Source organism: Ricinus communis, chromosome 4 (assembly GCF_019578655.1).
Source record: "Ricinus communis isolate WT05 ecotype wild-type chromosome 4, ASM1957865v1, whole genome shotgun sequence".
Lineage (NCBI taxonomy): Eukaryota > Viridiplantae > Streptophyta > Magnoliopsida > Malpighiales > Euphorbiaceae > Ricinus > Ricinus communis.
Window position 1 is genome coordinate 32,231,496 of NC_063259.1, and position 21,168 is coordinate 32,252,663.

The 21,168-nt window shown below is 30.8% G+C and overlaps 5 protein-coding genes and 1 long non-coding RNA gene across 6 annotated transcripts; 4 read left to right on the forward strand and 2 right to left on the reverse strand.

Moving 5' to 3' along the window:
* The first annotated feature begins 278 nt into the window (after positions 1 to 278).
* Positions 279 to 2,165, forward strand: LOC8259989 (probable (S)-N-methylcoclaurine 3'-hydroxylase isozyme 2). Its single transcript, XM_048372534.1, has 2 exons — positions 279 to 1,204; positions 1,325 to 2,165. The coding sequence occupies exons 1-2, from the start codon at positions 287 to 289 to the stop codon at positions 1,928 to 1,930; spliced, it is 1,524 nt and encodes a 507-aa protein (XP_048228491.1). The 5' UTR covers positions 279 to 286; the 3' UTR covers positions 1,931 to 2,165.
* A 697-nt stretch (positions 2,166 to 2,862) lies between these two features.
* On the reverse strand, positions 2,863 to 4,596 carry LOC8259988 (probable (S)-N-methylcoclaurine 3'-hydroxylase isozyme 2). Its single transcript, XM_002513301.3, has 2 exons — positions 3,650 to 4,596; positions 2,863 to 3,507 (listed from the first exon to the last, which is right to left on the reverse strand). Exons 1-2 carry the CDS (start codon positions 4,532 to 4,534, stop codon positions 2,902 to 2,904), a joined length of 1,491 nt encoding a protein of 496 aa, XP_002513347.1. The 5' UTR covers positions 4,535 to 4,596; the 3' UTR covers positions 2,863 to 2,901.
* Positions 4,597 to 6,505: 1,909 nt separating this feature from the next.
* On the forward strand, positions 6,506 to 9,118 carry LOC8259987 (probable terpene synthase 4). The gene is made up of 7 exons (XM_002513300.3): positions 6,506 to 6,780; positions 6,904 to 7,168; positions 7,258 to 7,636; positions 7,728 to 7,946; positions 8,016 to 8,154; positions 8,314 to 8,565; positions 8,676 to 9,118. Exons 1-7 carry the CDS (start codon positions 6,562 to 6,564, stop codon positions 8,964 to 8,966), a joined length of 1,764 nt encoding a protein of 587 aa, XP_002513346.2. The 5' UTR covers positions 6,506 to 6,561; the 3' UTR covers positions 8,967 to 9,118.
* Positions 9,119 to 9,834: 716 nt separating this feature from the next.
* LOC125369943 lies at positions 9,835 to 10,841 on the forward strand. The gene is made up of 2 exons (XR_007215655.1): positions 9,835 to 10,433; positions 10,535 to 10,841. It is a non-coding gene; the product is annotated as an uncharacterized LOC125369943 (long non-coding RNA).
* A 225-nt stretch (positions 10,842 to 11,066) lies between these two features.
* LOC8259986 (cytochrome P450 71D445) lies at positions 11,067 to 13,026 on the reverse strand. The gene is made up of 2 exons (XM_015715700.3): positions 12,044 to 13,026; positions 11,067 to 11,944 (listed from the first exon to the last, which is right to left on the reverse strand). Exons 1-2 carry the CDS (start codon positions 12,953 to 12,955, stop codon positions 11,318 to 11,320), a joined length of 1,539 nt encoding a protein of 512 aa, XP_015571186.3. The 5' UTR covers positions 12,956 to 13,026; the 3' UTR covers positions 11,067 to 11,317.
* Positions 13,027 to 15,328: 2,302 nt separating this feature from the next.
* Positions 15,329 to 16,577, forward strand: LOC8259985 (short chain aldehyde dehydrogenase 1). Its single transcript, XM_002513298.4, has 2 exons — positions 15,329 to 15,544; positions 15,642 to 16,577. The coding sequence occupies exons 1-2, from the start codon at positions 15,507 to 15,509 to the stop codon at positions 16,453 to 16,455; spliced, it is 852 nt and encodes a 283-aa protein (XP_002513344.1). The 5' UTR covers positions 15,329 to 15,506; the 3' UTR covers positions 16,456 to 16,577.
* The last annotated feature ends 4,591 nt before the right edge of the window (positions 16,578 to 21,168 follow it).

The window sequence follows — 21,168 nt, forward strand, 5'->3', positions numbered from 1 at the left end:
TAATATTTTTGAAATATTATTACCTAAGACTAATATTATAACAATTGATATACTTCACAATACTTTCGATTTTGGTAGACAATTGCATCTTAGTAATTTAAAGATTACTAAAATTAATTTTTAATATTAAAAGTCTTTTATTTTAAAATTATTTATTGTTTTAAGTATTTGGATGAACTAATCTAATTTAAGAATTATGCTATTATGAAACATTAAAAATATTTATGACTTTAATTTTTACAGTATGAGTATAACGAATAGTATATAAAATAATGTACGTTTGCTAATGATCAATTCAGACCTAACAAACATGGACACAGCTTTTTCAGGAGTGCTCGGTATCTTATCTCTTTCTTTTCTTCTTCTACTACCTCTTATCTTCATCATCCTTAACCACATCAGCTCTCCATCTTCAGAACGAAGGCCTCTTCCTCCAGGTCCCAGGCAATGGCCTATCGTAGGCAACATTCTTCAGGTGGGGAAAAAGCCTCATGTCTCTCTTGCACACTTTGCGAAACTTCACGGTCCTCTTATTTCTTTAAGGCTTGGCGCTCAAATCGTTGTTGTTGCCTCTTCTCCAATCGCAGCATCTGAAATTCTCAAAACCCATGATCGTTTATTGTCTGCTAGATTTATATCCGCAGCTAATCCCTATGGAGATCATGTCCTTGACCGCGTAGCACTTGTTTGGAACCCATCGTGCAGTGACCAATGGAAGCTCCTACGAGCTATGTGCAGGAGTGAGCTTTTCTCAGCTAAAGCAATTGATTCACAAGACACTTTGACAGAGAAGAAATTGACAGAAATGTTGGATTTTTTGACGATCAAGCAAGGACAAGTAGTCAATATTGGAGAAGTTGTGTTTACTACTGTTTTCAACACAATTTCCAATCTTATATTCTCCAAGGACATGCTTAGTTTTGGAGATCAAGGGAACGCAGGTGGATTGAAAACCTTGATCACAAAATTGATGCAGTTAGCTACAGCTCCAAATATTGCTGACTTTTACCCTGTATTGGCAAGGTTGGATCCTCAAAATATGAGAAGAAAGATGAAAATTGGCTTTGAAAAAGTGCTTAATGTATGGCAAATTTACATCAAAGAAAGAAGAGAAAATCATGTCAATGATGCTCCGGAAACAGATTTCTTGGATGTTTTTCTTTCTACTGGATTTGACGATGATCAAATCAATTGGTTGGTTCTTGTATGCAATCAATCCCTTCACCTCTTTTTCTTTTTCTTTTTTTTTTTTTTTAAAAAAAAAAAACAGATTTTCTCTAGCTAAGGTAAATAACTATTTCAATCATCAATTTTTATGTTGCAGGAATTGTTTGCTGCAGGGGTAGACACTACCACCACAACAGTAGAATGGGCAATGGCTGAGCTGCTTAAGAGCAGAGCAACCTTGGTGAAAGTTCAGCAAGAGCTTGATAGAGAAGTCGACAATAAATCTATAGAAGAATCCCATGTTCTTCAACTTCAATATCTAAACGCATGCATAAAAGAAACATTCAGATTACATCCTCCTGCTCCATTCCTTATTCCACGTCGAGCTCTTAACACCTGTGAGGTGCTGAATTACACAATTCCAAAAAATTCTCAAGTAGTAGTGAATCTTTGGGCGATTGGACGCGACTCCTCATCCTGGGAAGATCCATTATCATTTAAACCTGAAAGATTTCTCAACTCAAATATAGACTTTAAGGGTCATCATTTTCAGCTTTTACCTTTTGGTTCCGGAAGGAGGACTTGCCCAGGACTACCAATGGCTACAAGACAACTTCCGCTGATTTTAGCTTATCTAATACGTTGCTTTGAGTGGTCTCTTCCAAATGATCAGGACCCTGCAATGTTAGACATGAATGACAAATTCGGGATAACGTTGGTCAAAGATTCACCTCTTCTTCTTGTTCCCAAAAGAAAACTATAAATGTAACTGCAAGTTTAAGAATGCCATAAGTTGCAAATCTGGTGTACCAAATTCATCTTTTTCTTTTCAAAACTTCAGAACTTTTGGAAGAAATACGGGAACATTTTCTATGTTGGCTGGCATATGCTTCTAAATACTTTCAGTCTGAAAATTGTCCTAACTCTGGATGTACTATGATATGTTTGGGCTTTAGTAATGTACTTGTTTAGCAGGCAAGTCTACCAGTTCTTATGCATACAAGATTTCTTAATTCAAGTCTCCACACCGATAATTTAATCTCAACACAACTCTCAATGCAATTCTAAATTCCATTACTGCCATTATAAAATAGTTAAGTTCCACTTAATCAAATGCTTTGGTGTTTAAATTAAAATGATAGATTCTGAAAGAATTTGTTTTGGCCAAGACCATACCATCATGCAACAAAAAATGAAGAAGAGCAAAAGAAAAAGAAAAATCATAGTAAAGTGAAAGAGAGAGATGATGATGTTGCAGGTGTTAAGACAGGTCCCACAGAGGCCCAATTGGGTCTAGAAAGAGTTGAAGATTCAAGACCTAAGTCCATCTTGGAGTTAGTAAGACTAAGAATCTTCTTTCATGTAAAGATTACGTTAGATGGATTTGATTTAGCATTAATTAGTCATCCAAGCGATGTTTAATTTTTCTTTGTTATTTTCTTTTCTTTTCTCTTCTTCTTTACTATGTAATTAATGGAAATCATAGATTGTGATTCTTAGATGATCCCTAAACTATTTAGACAATTTTTCAATGCTTCAAAAGATTTGCATCTAGGCAAGTTGTTAGAAGATTTTATTAGGCGAATTGCATTTGGAAGTTTGTGCTTCATGCAAACATATGAGAAATCTCGTAACCAATATATATTTCTGAGTCCAAGCTGATTCTAATTCATGAAAGGGTCTCAACGAAATTAATTGATTTTCTTCACTAAAATAATTGCAACAATAATGAATTTACAATTTCCTCTTTGGAACAACGAGGAGATGTTGCTCCTTCTCCAGTGTTATGCTAAATTTATCATTCATGTCTAGCATGGCAGGATCATCGCCGTTTTGAAGAGACCAATCAAAGCAATGAACTAAAGAGGCTAAAATTAAGGGAAGTTGCCGAGTACCCATTGGTAATCCTGGACAAATCCTCCTTCCAGAACCAAAAGGTAGAAACTCAAAGTTATGACCTTTAAAATCTAGATTGGAGTCCAGAAACCTTTCGGGTCTGTAAGACAGTGGATCTTCCCAAGCTGAGGGGTCTCTTCCAATTGCCCAGACATTTACTATAATCTGAGAATGTTTTGGAATTGTGTAATTCATGACCTCACAAGCCTCAGGAGCACGACGTGGAATAAGGAAAGGAACTGGAGGGTGTAATCTTAATGTTTCTTTTACACACGCATTTAGATACTTAAGTTGAGGAATATGAGATTCTCTTATCATGTCTTTGCCAATTTCTGTTTCAAGCTCTTCGCGAACTTTCTCTAATACTGTTATTTCCTTAAGCAGCTCGGCCATTGCCCACTCCACTGTTGTAGTTGTAGTGTCTGCCCCTGCACTAAACAATTCCTGCAACACAGACGCACAAATTTTATTATATTTTATTATTATTTTTTTTTTTTGAAAAAAGAAAAGAATATATCTGTCATTCACAACAATAGAAACCCTTAAAAGAAAACCGGATTTAGAGGTAAAGGGATTGTTTGTTTACAAGAAGCAGCCAATTGATTTGATGGTCATCAAATCCATTAGAAAGGAAAACATCCAAGAAATCTGTCTTGCGAGCATCTTTGACATGTCTTTCTCTTCTTTCCTTGATGTAAATATCCCATACGCCAAACATTCTCTCAAGGCAATTTTTCATCTTTCTTTTGATACCCTGAGGATCCAACTTTGTCAATACAGGATAAAAGTCAGCAATGTTTGGACATGTAGCTAACTCCATCAATGTTGAGATCAAGGTTTTCAATTCACCAGCATTCCCTTGATCTTCAAAACTAAGCAAGTCCTTGGAAAATAAAAGATTAGAAATTGTGTTGAAAGCAGTAGTAAAGACAACTTCTCCAATATTCACTATTTGCCCTTGCTTGCTGGTCAAAAAATCCAACATCTCTGTCAATTTCTTCTCTCTCAAAGTGGCTTGTGATTCAATTGCTTTAGCAGAGAAAAGCTCACTCCTGCACATAGCTCGTAGGAACTTCCACTGGTCACTGCATGATGGATTCCAAACAAGTGCTATGCGGTCAAGGACATTGTCTTCGTAAGGAGTTGTTGCGGGTATATATCTTCCAGACAACAACCGATCATGGGTTTTGAGAATTTCAGCTGCTGCAGTCGGAGAAGATGCAACCACAACAACCCGAGTGCCAAGTCTTAGTGAAATGAGAGGACCATGAACTTTGGCATAGTTGGCCATTGAGATGTGAGGATTTTTCCCCACTTGAAGAATGTTTCCTAGGATCGGCCACTGCCTGGGACCGGGAGGAAGAGGCCGCCTTTTTGAAGATATAGAGCTAAGTATTTGCATAACGATGATCAATATTAGAGGTAGGAGAAGAAAAGAGGGAGAGGTTAATGTAAAAGCTGTTTGATCCATTATCTCCTGTTTGCGGGCCTCAGACGAATCAAGTATTCAATTTAACATTTCGAGCAAGCTGTTAGTTACTTATAAATTGGTATGATATCATGTGCCATGATAACGAAGAATCCTGTGATATTCTTGCACGTTCATGTTCACTGATCTTATGCCTAAAGTTTCTGTTTGCTAATCTTTTTTTCCTTTTACGGGTATCGAGAGAGTCAAATCTGCTAAGAAAATCTGTAACAGCTAAGTCTTCGAATGATGGCAACTTACTGGCCCAGATCTTGACTAGGAGAGATAAACTAGGAAGAGCCATTGTTGATGGTACTTCCAAGATGGATATGCCCAACTCATTTCTTCAAAAGCACATCATCTAGCGTTGTTCTTTAGCCCATTAGGTGTACGGTAGGTTCATGTATGAAGATTATAAAAATAAGTAATTTTTGTTTACATTATGTGTAAATAAAAACGACATATTAATATTAAATAATTAATTTATATTTAATTATTTAGAATTAATAAATATATATATATAATAATAATAATTTCTTTCAGTAGAGAGCCATGTAGTTAGATTAGTAAAAAAAATTTAAACAAAATAACTAATGCAATATTATCATATAGATGATATAATAATATGATTAATTAAATATTTATAAAATAGAAAACTATTAAATTTGACCGCAAAAAATATTAATTCAATTAGTCATTACATAATTATTTATATAATAAATAATTATACATATTATTTAGCCTTTTTCTGAAACAATATTATTAGGCCTTTTTCTGAAACAACATATTATTAGCTCTAAAATTAAAATCTTGTGTATTATTGAAATTCAGAGAGTCAAACAATGATAACATTGTACAAAGAATAGATGCAATCCTTATCATTGTTAACCTGTGACAGCTTCTTTAATTCTTCAATGTTAAAACCCTTAATGATTCGATCATTTGCTGGTCCAGATCTTGAAGAAAGACTCTGAGATTTGAGCTTCATGTGCACATTCTGCTTAGCTACGTCAATTCTCTAATTTTGCATTTCTTTTTTGTTTTATTCGCACTTTTTAAATTAATTAGAATAATTTTGAGTATTACATAATAAAAAGCTAACCAGGTATTAGCCTGGTTGATCTCCTCATATTTGTTGGTGCAAAGGGTTCTTTGTTGGTGAGAACCTCTATTAACTAATTTATTATAATGGGAAATTTGCAAGGTAAAAAAGAGACTACTTATAAATAAATAAATAACTATTAAAAAATGATAAATTTCTGTTCTAAAATAATATGGACCTATTTTTTAATCTCATTATCTTTAAAATATATTTAAACAGTTAAAAGAGTAATAAATTAGTTATGAGAAATCAAAATACTTTTCCTCCGATAATCAATAAATTCGACTTCTCATTGTTCACAAAATTTTTGGTCTTTTTTTTTCATTTCTGATTACTCGATAATTTTCACAAGTATAAATTCCACTTTGATATAAAAAGAAATTAATATAAATTTAAGTATCACGAAACCAACTAAAAAAGAAAACAAATTTCCGAAATATGTCAAGGATATGCCTTTTACTTACCTAAGCAAATGAACAGTCACAATGCTTAATGGATAAACCAATAAAATTCGTCTTTTGATTAAAAATAGAAATAACTAATTAAATAGTTATAAAACAAAAAATAAAAGTAACTAATGTGGACATATTTGTCCCATAATTATTTAATCGACTATTAGAGAACTATTCATGTAATATTATACTTATCCTTACTCTTAAAGATATGAAATAAAATAAAATGAATTATTGCATAAATAAAATCATAATAATTAATTATATATTTATAAAATAAAAATAAAAATAACTGAATTGAATAATATAATCCATAAGAAAATAATTATTTGATTAATCATTACAAAGCTATTACTATTAATTATATCTTTCATTATCTTAAAATAAAATGGATTAAACAGTTATAAATAAAATCAAACTCAGTGGAAGTGCACAATTGATATAAATTAAGAACAAGTTTTCCTATTAATGCATGCATGAATATTATCACCGTTAATCACTCTCTCTTCTCCTTCTTCCTCTTCTGCTCATCCTCCTCCTCCTCCAACATGGCCAACGCAATCTCAAATCCTGCTTCTTTCATTGGCGTCCACTCTCCAATTGCCCAAATAAGAATCCCACGACTTTGCGTGGCTAAAGGCATGCCAACTCCTATTGCTCAAAGAGACATCATTCTTCAAGACCAGATCCAGCTTGTATATTTTTATACATTAATCTTTAAGATTCACCTGCACCCACACAATCATCCTGTATAACTTTCAGTGCGATCGCAAATTAATGGTAGTTACAGCTAGCTGACTGTCTTTATTAATTTGCAGGAAAACACTTGCATCAGACATGCAAAAGCTTTGAAGGAAGCTAGACTTGCGTTCAGCAAAGTAAGAAAAGATCATTCACAAAACTTAATCATGATTGATGCCCTCCAGCGCCTAGGCATTGATTATCACTTCCAGGAAGAAACTCAAGATGTTCTAGAGGGTCAGTATAATAAAATATTTGCTGCCCATCAACAGCATCACCTTTCTGACGCTGCTCTCCGCTTTCGGTTGCTACGGCAACAAGGTTACTATGTGCCTGCTTCAGGTGAGCAAGCTAATCTTGCATTTAATGCAATTCTAGTTTATAAATTCATAAAATTTAATTATGTGTACCACGTATTATTATATGTGTAGACGTGTTTAGCGAATTAAAGAACAGGGAGGGAAAGTTCAAACAAGAATTAGCAGCAGATATCAAGGGATTGATGGAATTGTACGAAGCATCTCAGTTAAGCATACAAGAGGAGAATATTCTTGATGAAGCTGGAGCTTTCAGTGCCCATTTCCTCAACTGCTGGACGCCGCATCTTTGTGATCATCAAACTAGAATTGTTTCAAATACATTGAAGCATCCCTTCCACAGAACTTTAGCAAGATCCACGATTAAAAACTTTCTACATTTTTATAATTTCCAAGGCGAGAACGAATATATTCAGACCTTTACGGAACTTGCCAAATTGGACTTCAACATGATTCAATCAATTCACCGACAAGAAATAAATCAGGTTTCTAAGTAAGTAGTTCAATTATTACTAAATCTCAACGTGGTTTTGATAGTCTCTGACCTATCAATGTGGACATAAGTTTTATGCTTGTGGTGGTAGTTGGTGGAATAACCTGGGTTTGGCGTCAGAATTAAAGTTTGCTAGAGACCAACCAGAGAAATGGTGCATGTGGCCCCTGGTAGGCGTTACAGATCCAAGCTTATCATGGCAAAGAATCGAGCTTGCAAAACCTGTTTCACTCGTCTACCTTATTGATGATATTTTCGATCTCGGTGGGACGCCTGATCAGCTCACCCTCTTCACTGAAGCAGTCAATAGGTAAGTACATATATAAGTACTATTTAGAATTTTATAATTACTTTAAACTTAATTAATTGATCGATGCAGATGGGAGATTACTGCTACAGAGGACTTACCATATCATATGAAGATATGCTTCAGAGCTCTTTACGATGTTACTAATCAAATCGCTTACAAAGTATACAAAAAGCATCAATATAATCCAATACATTCTTTAAAAAAAGCGGTATGAAAAGTAAATTTATTTTTATTTTTATCACATAATGAAATGAGCACGAAAAACTAAATTAGTAGAACTCATATTTAATGTGATCATAACAATTCTTTTGGTAAAAATATAATATTAGGAAGCTGTTTGTATAATAAATATATGCTAAATATACAGTGGGCAAGACTCTGCAACGCCTTCCTAGAAGAAGCAAAATGGTTTGCTGCGGGGAAGTTGCCAAAGGCTGACGAGTACTTGAATACTGCAATTGTTACTTCAGGAGTACATTTGGTGCTGGTCCATACCTTCTTTCTCATGGGTGATGGTATAACTGACCAAACTATAAATCTTCTGAATAATGACGACCCTGGAATTATATCTTCTGTGGCAACCATTCTTCGTCTCTGGGATGATCTTGGAAGTGCTCAGGTAATAAAATGATTTTGAATAAGATTGTAGTTTTTTTAGCATAAGCAATATTGGTTAATTAGTAATCAAGATACAAGATAATTTAAATGTGCGCTTGGATTTTGATGAAGGATGAGAATCAAGATGGGTATGATGGATCCTATATTGAGTGCTACATGAAAGACTTTCCAGGGACTTCAGTTCGAGACGCAAGAAATCATGTTATTAGTATGATTTCAGATACATGGAAGAAACTGAACCAGCATTGCCTCTCTCCGAACCCATTTTCAGGGTCTTTCATTAGGGCCACTCTGAATGGTGCAAGAATGGTTCCTTTGATGTACGACTTCGACAGCAACCATAACCTTCCAATCCTTCAGCAAAACATCAAGTCTCTGCTCTTTGAGAGCGTTGCAATTTAGGTATTTTCAGAACATTATTGCTGCGATTCCTCCTGATGCTGTATGATGTATGTAAAAACTTCACTTATTTCTGACATCTTGTAGCTGATTAATTTATGTGAACCAAAAATAATAAATTAATTAAAGCATGAACAAAATTGTTGATTGTTATAGCTCTTTATGTAATACCATGTTCTCTTATTTTTAGAATCTAACCCGTGATCCATTCATGGCAATATGGGTTCCATTGAGCTTTATTCCTTGGGCCGACGTTTAATCTATCTCCAACTTGGGTAATTTGTGTCTGGGGTTTTACAGAAAGTGGGCTAACAGTGGGCTCCAGATTGATATTAGAGCATATTTTTCTTATTTATTTCATATGTGTGTGAAATAAAAAGTATTCTATGTTTCTAGCACTTAATTACAACTTTAGAATTAAAAAATTTTACTCCTTAAGTAATTAAAAAAGTCTACTTGTTGAGTAAAATAGTTTTAAAATGTTTAATTATTAATTTCAAGAAAATAATAATTAAACCAAATCTAGAATTTTTATCTTAATTTGGTTTCTTGATATCGAAGAATTGGTTCAAAAAATCACTTTCGATCTTTATATTAAATCTGAATTAATTTGATTAAAGTAGTGAGACACAGCTAATAAATTTAGAGTTTTATTAGATTAATAAATGTTAAAATAATTAACAGTAGCTATTTAATTGAATGGATTCTAATCTGTTTATATTTTTTTATTTTTTAATAATGTGATAAGAAATTTAATTGCGGTTGATGGTAATGAGTTTGGGCCAATTGATGCAAAAGTAAAAGATTGATTTTATCAGTAACTCGCATAATTGGACTGCAATCAATATAATATTAGTCAAGTCAACAAAGATCAGCTCAGCACGTATCAGACAATTCTTTGTGCTGAGTGTAACACTACACTTCAAAGAAGAGAACTAGAAACCAGATCCCCACTCCACGTATATAGGGGAAAAACAATATTTAAAATAGACGAAGAAAATATATAAAGAAAAAGAAAAGAGAGAGAAAAGGGTGGGGAAGGCAAAAATGGAGTAAAGGCTATGGTTTCTCTTTGTCAATAGAGATCTGCTAAGAAAAGATAAATATATATTTAAAAATGTAGAAATAAAAATGGTTATATTGTTTTCCAATATAATTTATATTTCGACTTTGAATTTTAAATTAGTATATTTTTATTATCAAACCATCACCTCATACTTGTCAAACCACCACCTCAGATAGTATGGTGGAATTCTATTTATGCTAATATGTATATCTTTAGTAAAGTCCAGGGGGGGGGGGGGCACTTGCCCTCCTATTCTGCCTCTGTGAATGGGGGAAGATTGTGGATAGTAGAGCCGCAGTAAAATCCAGTAACTCGATCCTAATGGGCGAAGCTATGGCTGTGAGAGAAACCTGTTTCCTTGCTGCATCAATGGAGAATCGGATTCACAGTCTGACATCAACAAGGTGAATGGCACAACTCAGGTCTGTTGGGAAATTAAAGCAATAGTGGATGAAGTTAAGCAGCTCAAACAGAGTTTTTGTTTTTCTTTTGCTGATATTAACAGGAAATGTAACTTAGTCGCTGACTAGTTAGCAAAGGCGCCAGAAAACAGATTTGACCCCACAGTTGGGTAGATTGTCTGCCTCCCTTCCTAGCTCTTTTGGTTTCTGGAGATGTCGAAGCTGCTTCTGGACATTTGTCCATGAAATGAAATCATTTCCGTTTGCTAAAAAAACAGAAGTTACTATGTTCAAGTCAGATACATATAGATGTGCCATATCAGTAGAACACTTATTTATTTAAGGTGGATGGATTTAATACAACTTTGTTTCAACATGGACTTATTAGAATTTTCATTTTACGTGCTCTAAGTTTATACTCCATTAAATAGATGAATGATATACCTGTTTTATATTTTGACATTCAATAATTAATATTGTATTCATTTATTTAATACTAACAACCATGAATACTCATTTATCGATTTTAATATATAAATAGAAAATATCCTATTGAATTAAAAAATTTATATGGATTTGTCAAGTTTTCAAACATAAATTATAATTGAACAACGTGAAAATATTGGCAATAGATTATTGGAAGAACAGAGTAAAACTTTATATAATCGCTGGTTATGAATTGTTGTGTTGAAAGAAACTCAGCCGTGTAATTCAGAATATGTCTATCATAGCAAGAACAGAGTAAAACTGGACTGGCAAATGCTATGGTAATACATAAAATACACACCAATTTTGCCATGTCAGTTGACTTATTATCTGATAGCAAACTAACGAAAGAAAACATAAAAATAAACTGCATGTATATATGTCTAGCTAGTTGGTTTTAGTTAACCGTGGAAGGCTGAGTTTATATATGGATTTGGAATTAAGATGAGATCATTTTTCCTTCTCACCGCAGCACCAAAATCTTCAGTCATGTCAAGATTCTCCGGCTTCACTCCGCCGGGAATTATCCAGTCAAAATGGTATAGCAATTGGGCAATTGGAAGTTCAACTGCAGCTACTCCAAACAGCAATCCTGGACATATCCTTCTCCCAGCTCCAAATGGAATAAATTCATAATTAGCCCCCTTAAAATCAACTGAACTATTAATAAATCTCTCCGGATAGAACTCATCAGGTTCAGTCCAAGACTTAGGATCCCTTCCAATTGCCCATGCATTCACCATTACCTTGGATTTTGCAGGTATATCATAACCTTGAACCACGCAGTGCTCTTTACTTTCTCTTGGAAGTACCAATGGTGCTGGAGGATGCATTCTGAGTGCTTCACTGAGTACCATTTTAACGTAGCTTAGATGATGTAGACCAGCTTCATCAACATTTCCTTTCTCACCAAAGACCCTTCTCACCTCTTCTTGAGCCTTTTGTAACACTCTCGGGTTTCTCATCAATTCTGATATTGTCCATTCTATAGTCGTAGCGGAGGTGTCCGTACCAGCAACAAATATGTCCTGAAATTTGTAAAGAAAAAAAAAATCATTATTAATTTAATTAGATGAACAAGGAAAAGTTAATCTGCAATTAAAATGAAACCAAATACATAAACTAACCATGATGACTGCTTTGATGTTTTCGTCAGTTAAAGGGAATTCAAGATCCTCTTGCTTTTGGAGATCCAAAAGCACATGGATAAGATCTTCTCCTTCTTTTTCCCTTTCTGCACCTAGTTCCTTTCTTGAAACTTTATGTTCAGTTAGGATGCTTTGAAATACAAAATCCACTTGTTTAAATAGCTTTTCTACCCTACCCTTCATCCCACTCATCGCTCGAAGCAATTTGATGGAAGGAAACACATCAGCTAGACTAACACCTTTCCCTACTTCTAACATAATCTGCTCCACAGCTGATAGAAATTCTTCTTCTCCATTCCATACCTTACCAAAAGCTGCTCTTGAAATGACTCTGTAAGTTAAAGCGTTGATGAACTTTGTTATGTTGACTGGTGATCCGGCGCTAGAATAAATGGATTGGATCATTGCGGACACTTCCTCTTCTCTGATTGATCTGAATGATTGAACGCGTTTAGCGCTCAGCAATTCCATTGCGCACATCTTCCGCAGCTGTCTCCAGTATGGTCCATTAGGTGCAAATGCAATGTCTTTATTGTCGTAAGCTATAATGCTAGCTGCAAAGACAGTGGGCCTCTGAGCAAAGACGACATCATGGGTCTTCATTACTTCTTTAGCTGCTTCAGCAGAAGTAATGACAACGTTAGAAAGTTCACCAACCTGAACAAGCATAACAGGTCCATGTTTCTTGGCTAATTCTGCCAAGCGGCGATGGGGAAGATATCCGGCTAAGTGAAGCATGCTTCCTATTATAGGTAGCTGCAGTGGTCCCGGTGGAAGATTTAGAGTTGAGCTCTTGGATTTGGATTCCTTCCATATTTTGAATACTATGAAAATAAAGAAGATGGAGATGAAAATCACAGGGAAGTCCAACGAGGGGAGTTGGAGTTCCATGGCAAAGAGTAGCAGATGTTTTGATGGGGGAGCTTAAGGGTAGTTGATTGCTTACCTGCAATTCTTCCAATTATATACAGCTTCCGGGGCTTTTTATTAATTTAATGCATTTAAAAAAAATTTATCAATTTTAGAGTAGAAGGAAAATATCATGCTTTAAGGTGGTTTTGAAAGTCAAAAAAAAAAAGAATTTTGAATTATTATTAATAATAATATATATTAAATTATTATAATAATAAGATTTATTAAATTAATACGATAATAAAATATATAATATAATAATTATTATTATAATAAAAAATTTATTAAATTTTTTATTATTAAAAATATGTCTGCTACTTCAGTGGATAATTTTTTTATTTTAAACATGTTCACTGTTTTAATTAATAGATAGATTTTTTTTATTGTTTATAATTTATCTATCCATGCCAGTCCAATTAGAGGATAGTATTGTCTGCCACTATACTTATTTTTATTCTAAATTGAAAATTATTTCTTAAACCATCTTAAATTGAAAAATTTCTTTTTCTAAATACCCTAAATTAAAAAATTCCCACGTTCCGAAGCAGCCACTTTTAATGGATTAATTTGCTATTCAGTCAAATTGAGACTAAAATACTTGCTGCTAAAAGGATGACAAATTTGAACTGACGATGTCTCGATCAAGCTGCATAATCTTGACCTGAATTTACAATTGGACTTCATTTGAACATTTGAAAAATATAATTGAAACTAAATGGGTAGTATTATTGGTATTTAAATGTTCCTTTAAAAGTTTAAACCAAAAAAACTTACTTTTAAAAGTATGAAATCTTGAGTTTAAATTATATTTAGAATAAATTAACAAAAAAAAAGTAAAGAAATGAATCATATAAAATAGTTTACACTTACTCACATTACTATTTTCTAATAGAGTTTGAATAATTTTTAAATATATTAAATATATATGTCATAATAAATAAGAGAATAATAATTTATTTATATTTTAATATTAAATAATTAATATTATATATATTATTTAAAATTAATAATTATATGTTATTTATGATGAGAATAAAGTTTTATGTATAATAAGTTTGATTGCATCAATAATTTCAGGTGTTAAAAGTCCAATTTAGTATATTTCAATAGTATTCGATGCATTAGTTATCTATAATCTAATAAATAAAAATTAAGAAAAATATGTATAGTACATATATAATGATAAGGTCTTGAATTTTATAGCCTATATTAATCTAATACTAATAAATTTTTTAAAAATATTAGTTTTATTTCTAGATTTAATTAGTAATTCTTTTTTAGAATTTGTAAATCATATACGTAAATCATGCCAATAGTTTGTTTTAACAAAATAGATGAATGAAGAAAATGGAGATGCACATACATGCCTAAGTTAAATGCCTATAATTTGGTACTAATTTTAAATCAAAGGAACATGTACCAAGTATATATACGCAAATAAATACCTTGACTTAGATTATAGATTTAATTTTTCATTTTCACTTTTGTAATTTAATAATTTGATTCTTGAATATTCATTTATAATACTACAAAAATTATAAATAATTTATTTTTTTATTTAGAATCTGTTTGGTTCGACTGATCAATGCAGCCAGTAGCTAGTAGCTGATAAATTAAACCGCTTACTAAAATTTTATTAGCGATTGTCAATAGTATATTAAATGACTATTGAAGACATAAATTATTAATAAATATATTCTATTTTATTATATTATATTCAATGACATAAATTAATAAAAATAATTTATTTTAATTAAAAATATTATAATTAATTTTTAACTCAATTATATATATATATATATATATATATTATAATTATTTAAATTTAAATTTAAGTTCTACTAATAAAACTTTTAATCTTAAATATTATAATTATTTAACTATTACAAATAAATTTAGAATAATAATTAATTATATAAAATTAATTTAAAATAAATTAATAATAAAAATAAGTATTTAAATAAATAAAAAAATTAGCTACGAGTCGATGAAAAAAAATTCTAAAATAGATTGGTACAGTAAGCAAGAGACTAAATCAATTATTAAATTATTATTATTTATTATTTATTTTAATATAATTATTCAATAGGGTGCATCATCAAATTTCTACACGTAGCGTAATCCAAGTGGCCCAGGAAAAAAGTATGATGTGTGAGCTGTTGGAACCTGACACTTCACTTAGAGATTATATTTGTTGGCGGGCCGCTGCCTACATTTGACTGGTCACAATTTAATAATTTCCGTATCTTATAGTATTAGATATTAATAGGGACAAACTATTTTTGGTCATATAGAAAAGAAAAGAACCATTACTATTTTCTTCCTCTCTTTCCATATAAATTTTAAATTTTCTTGCTTTTATAATTGTTCAAAAGCAAGTGATATAAATTTTAAATTCTTTATTGATTAAGATTTAAGAGTGGCATGTGATATATATTGCAGCCAGCTTTCTGCCCTTCAGCATTCAAGAAATACAGACTTCCTTCTCTCTTACTTATTCTATCAATTTTAAGAGATCGAATATATCAAGATGAGCGGACACTCTGCGGAGACATCCACCCCCAAAAGGTTGAATTATTTTTAATATTAAAGCTGTCAAGAAAGCCTCGTCAGTTTGTTTGTTTTAGTTAACATTTTTCTTTTTAATTGAATTCCGTTGTTGCAGGCTTGAAGGAAAGGTTGCCTTGATCACTGGAGGAGCAAGCGGACTGGGAGCAACTAGTGCAAAGCTTTTTGTTGAACATGGAGCAAAGGTTTTGATTGCAGATATCCAAGATGAGATTGGAAGCTCGCTCTGCAAACAAATTGGCTCCCAAGATATCATCTCTTACGTCCACTGCGATGTTACATGTGATTCTGATGTTCGGAACGCTGTGGATTTAGCCGTCTCCAAGTACGGAAAGCTTGACATCATGTTCAATAACGCTGGTGTTGCAGGCAAATTGGACACCAGAATTTTGGCTACAGAGAACGAAGAATTCAAAAGGGTGTTTAAGATCAACATGTTTGGTGCTTACTTGGGTGCCAAACATGCTGCAAGGGTCATGATTCCTGCAAAGAAAGGGTGCATCCTTTTCACTTCTAGTAACGGTGCATCCACTTGTTTACAGTCTCCTCATCCTTATGTGGTATCAAAACACGCACTCAATGGTTTTGCTAAGAACCTGTGTGTGGAATTGGGGCAATATGGGATAAGAGTGAATTGTATTTCTCCATTTTTAGTTGCGACTCCTTTGGTGGCCAAAAATTTCGGGAAGGTGGAGGTCGATGACCTGACTATGAAAACGGTTCAGGACCTGGTTTCTACTGCTGGTAATTTGAAAGCGGCGATATTGGAGCCAGAAGATATAGCAAATGCAGCACTTTACTTGGCAAGTGATGATTCTAAGTACGTTAGCGGCATGAATCTTGTCGTCGACGGAGGTTATAGTATCTGTAATCCGTCCATTGCCATGTCACTGCAAAACTTATCTTCTTGAGCTCCTGTTATTTTAATTTGGAGACTCTCATTTCATCTTTCCAGCAATTAATAAGTTCGATGTTCCCTTCTGTACCAGAAATACTTCAATACATTATCAACTTCTAGGAAGAGTTTTTCTAATTATGAAATATGCATCTTACAAAATTTTTATTGTGCAAGTTGTTCGAAGGAGCGTTAGGCCATACATACATATTTGCGAGTATTAGTGTTGAATAAATTCAATGTCTTTGTTTTAATGTACGGGAAACCAAATTTCCGTTTACTATGATTTATGAGGACGAATTTTCTTCTTTCCAAGTATAAATCGTATTCTAAGACCAAGCCATTGTATCACAGATTGGGTAGCTATGAATAGTTTGGATAAGAATTCTTAGATATAATGTGGATAAAACTAACCAAATTTCCGTTTACTATGATTTAATGTATTATCTATTAGTTTTTATACTTATATTGGTCAGCCTTAAATCATAAATGGTTAATAATAATTAATTAATATAAATATAATATGTAATTAAATTTATCTGCGAATGGTGTGATAAAGTGAAACTAGAACTTATAGTTTTAATTGGTGGCAGTTTCCGATTGATTCGAGACTCTCTTTTTTAATACAAAATAATAAAAACTGTCTATTTTTTTTTGGGGGGGGGGGGCAGTTGATAGTATTAATTACACTGTATAGATCATCAAATTATGTTTATAAATAGGATAGCTTAAGTAGATTGTAAAGCAAGCCAAGAGCATAAACCAATAATATAAAGAAACAACTCTTGCAATGAATGAGAATCTAACTGTAAGGTTCAGCCTTCGACCACTGAACCAAAGCCTTCATTCATTAAAAAATAAAAATATTATTATTGAGTACAATCAACAAGTGTAAGAAAATATTTATTTAAAAATGAAATCTTATGCTTATAAAAATAGAGTTTATTTTTTGTTTTAATTTGTAACTCATTCAGCAATTATTCAATAAAAATAAATTTCAAAGACAACAGCAAATTAAAGGGAAAATAAAGTTTAAAAAAAGTAATGAGTCTTAGGTCATTTAGGTGGATGTTGAATTATTCAAAGTTACTGAATTTTCTTTTTAACTTAGAGTTACAATTATTCAAGAAAGAAAATGATATAATTTCCACACGAAATACTATGGCAGGTGAGACCGTTGTTACAACATAATTCAATTACTTATCTGAATTTGAAGAATTGTCTAAAGTAGAAGAAGTTTCTTTCCTTTTTATTTCTAAACTGAAATAATCATTCGGCATAGAATCACACAAGCAGATAGTATACAAATTCCACCCTTTCTTTCACGGGTCAAACCGAATCACATTCTTTTGCATGGAACAAAAATCAAACTATCTGCATCTATGTTTCTTTTAATTGGCCCACTAACACCAACAATTTCAGTCGCGTCAACGATGGCCATATTATTAATTTAAACATTACAATAGATTATTAAAATCCAACATTCACTCTAATAGTTATATTCTTTCTAGAATTAATACTCTGATTATATTATTTAATAATTTTCAGTATAAAATATTTAATATTAAAAATTTAACTATTTTTTATTTTGATCAGCCATTTGTTATTATATTTTTTTCTATTTAATTATATATAGATTTAAAGTTTAACAATTTAAAAAGTCATTGTTTGACCGTTAATATCATATTAATATTTTTTTAAACTGTAATTTAACAGTGTTAATATATGTTTTTATATAAAAATAGAAATATAAAATTGTATATTATGATATTTACTCACTTTTCAATCAATCATCGTTATTATATGTTACATATGTTTAATAAGGTAAATTAATATTTAGTCACCTTTCAATCAATCATCATTATCATATGTTACGTATGTCTAATAATGTAAATTTTAAAACAAGCACGTGCCTTATTCCTATTTTTTCTTTCATCGGAACCTACTCCAGGATCAATTTTCAGCATTTGTTTGCTTTCACTGCTCCAGAAAACAGGCTGTATCCAATTATGGGTTACGACAATGTAACTTTTGGTGCCTATAGTTTCAAAATTTTAATTCCAGAGATTAAAATTTAATATTGTTACTGCCTCCAAATATTACACTTAACTGTATAAAAAAGATTAAAATGGCTGGATTGATGTGTGTAGTATGATAAATTTCAGGGGTTTTTTAGTAATTTAACTGGGCATTCATCTAAAAGACCCGTTGCCATATATTGACTCAGAAGAGGCAGCTATGACTTGTGGGTCCACCTTCTAGTTTTCAGTCTTCCATTGTTCAATATTTAAAATAGGTTGAACAAATTAGAAAATATTTATTTAAGCTTATTCTTGCAATGCATCTGAGCGCCAGACGGAGTGAACATCAATAATGTTGGAATAGCAAATTAAAACTAATTTGCCCTCAGTCAAACACCTTTCTCCACTTCAAACTTTTATTCCACTAAATTTGAAACTCTCCAGCAAATCAAATTTTGATTGATATATGTTCAGTTGTTCTTCTACGACTTTTCATACGATATTATCGTAATTCTTTAGTGTATTTATTTCTTTTTCTTTTTCTTTTTACTTTTCCACTCCGTTTAAAAATAAATAAAATGTTAGTATTAATAATGGAAAGAAAGTTCAGTTGATTTGTCCAAACAGTTAAAACGATATTTGATGTATTGGTATTAAGAGAATTAAATATTAATAATAACTTCTAAAACACTATTATTATTATTATTATTATCTTTTCACTATATTCTCTATATTAAAAAAAATTAATTGAAACTCAAAGTTCAAAAATAATTCTGTAATTATATTTCCTAAACTTGTAAACACAAACGAAATAGTTACATTTTTTTATTCATATTTTTCAAGTACAGAATCTAGTGATTTGGAAGGATTGTTTTGACCAAATAATTATGCTATAGAATTTTAAATTTTTATTAGAGAGATTATTTGGATAATCATTTATATTAGTATCTATCAAAATACTTAGTGCACTAAATATAATGCATATAAGATAAATTTGATGGTTTAATTAGAGACAAATCACAAACTGACCATTTCTTTTTAAAACAATTTATTGTTCTTGACAAAAAAAGTTTCATATTGTAAGGTAAGATATTTAAGTGGATCTGAATCTAACAAAACAATAACTTAAAATTTATTATTTGTGTATATATAATTGTATATGTTGTTAAAAGATGATTGTTATTCGTTTAGTTAGTATATAAAATATAATAAATATGACATGTATTTGGTATTTTGGCTAGAGACAAATTAAGATATGATTATTTCTTTTCTTTTAATAAAAAAATTTATACTGTAAGATAAAAAATTTAAGCGGATCTAGATTTGATACAGTAATATATTGTTTGTGTATAAAATTGTATATAATATTATGTGAAACAACACTTAAAGTATACGTGAAAAAGAAAACGAAGATTATAATGAAAATATAATTATTAATTTTATTTTTAAATAATTGAATAGTAAAGTAATAATAGTTTGTCAAAATTAATAAAAATTTATCAATATTTATAAAAGAGATTTTAAGTATAATCTACAAATCATTTATAAATTTTGTAAAATCATTAAAAGGTTACAAAAATTTGATAAAAATAATTCATTTTAGAGAAAATTTACCCTTTAAAGTATTAATTAAATACATTCTCATTATTTTATTTATTTACTAATTGGTTTGTAAAAGCCATTTATAAATCATACATTTTGTAAAATTATTAAAAATTAATAAATTCATGAAAATAATTATGTTATTGTTTTTAATCTAGTTTAAAGAAAGTGTGTATGACTGTATTAATCTTTTTTTCTACTCTATTTTTTATTTAATAATTTAGAGTAAAGATGTTAGAATAAAATTCTTACAATGCTAAAATACTATTTTAATAATTTTAAAATAATTTTATATCTAAAATTTGAATTAAGTTATAAAAGATTGTTATTAATTTCTTATACAATTTTAATTTTTTATTCTGTTTAAAATAAAGAACAATATCTTAGTATTATAAAATAGATACAGTTGATTTGTCCAGAAGAATCTATTAATAATTTTATATTTTCTTTACGTCAACAAAGATCAGCCACTCGTCGCGAAAAGGACAACAAAAAGTAAAAGACAGGGTCAATAAAGATGAAATCGTGGGGGAATGAATAAAATTATATATATACTTAAATTAAATCATGTCTGCTCGTTTGTTTTCGGTCGCTGGAGCAAGTTATCTTTTACTTTTGGTGTTTATTTATTTGGAGTTGATTTTAATATATATATTTATTTATTTAAAACTAATTTAAAAAATATTTAATAATTTTTTTGAATGATAAAATATTATTTTAAAATTTTAATATAATTATATATCTAAAATTTAAATTTAAAATTATAATTAAATTATTGTATTATCCATTGAATAATATTATTTTGACTCTTCTTTTTAGTTTATGAATTTAAAATTTAATTTAAAATTAGTATTATTTATATTAAACATTATTTGATATGACTAGAATTATTATTCTTATAAATTTATATTTGATAAAATTATTTAATTAAATAAATAAGTTATTATAGTAATTAAATTACTTAAAACACTTTTTTCTCTAGACATATAATATTTATATCTTCAAATTTTCTATTGCTCCAAACGCCTTTTGAATCCATTCATTCAGTCGACATCCATTTTTGACTTGTAATTGCCAATTTTTTGGGCTTAATTAACAATGAATAT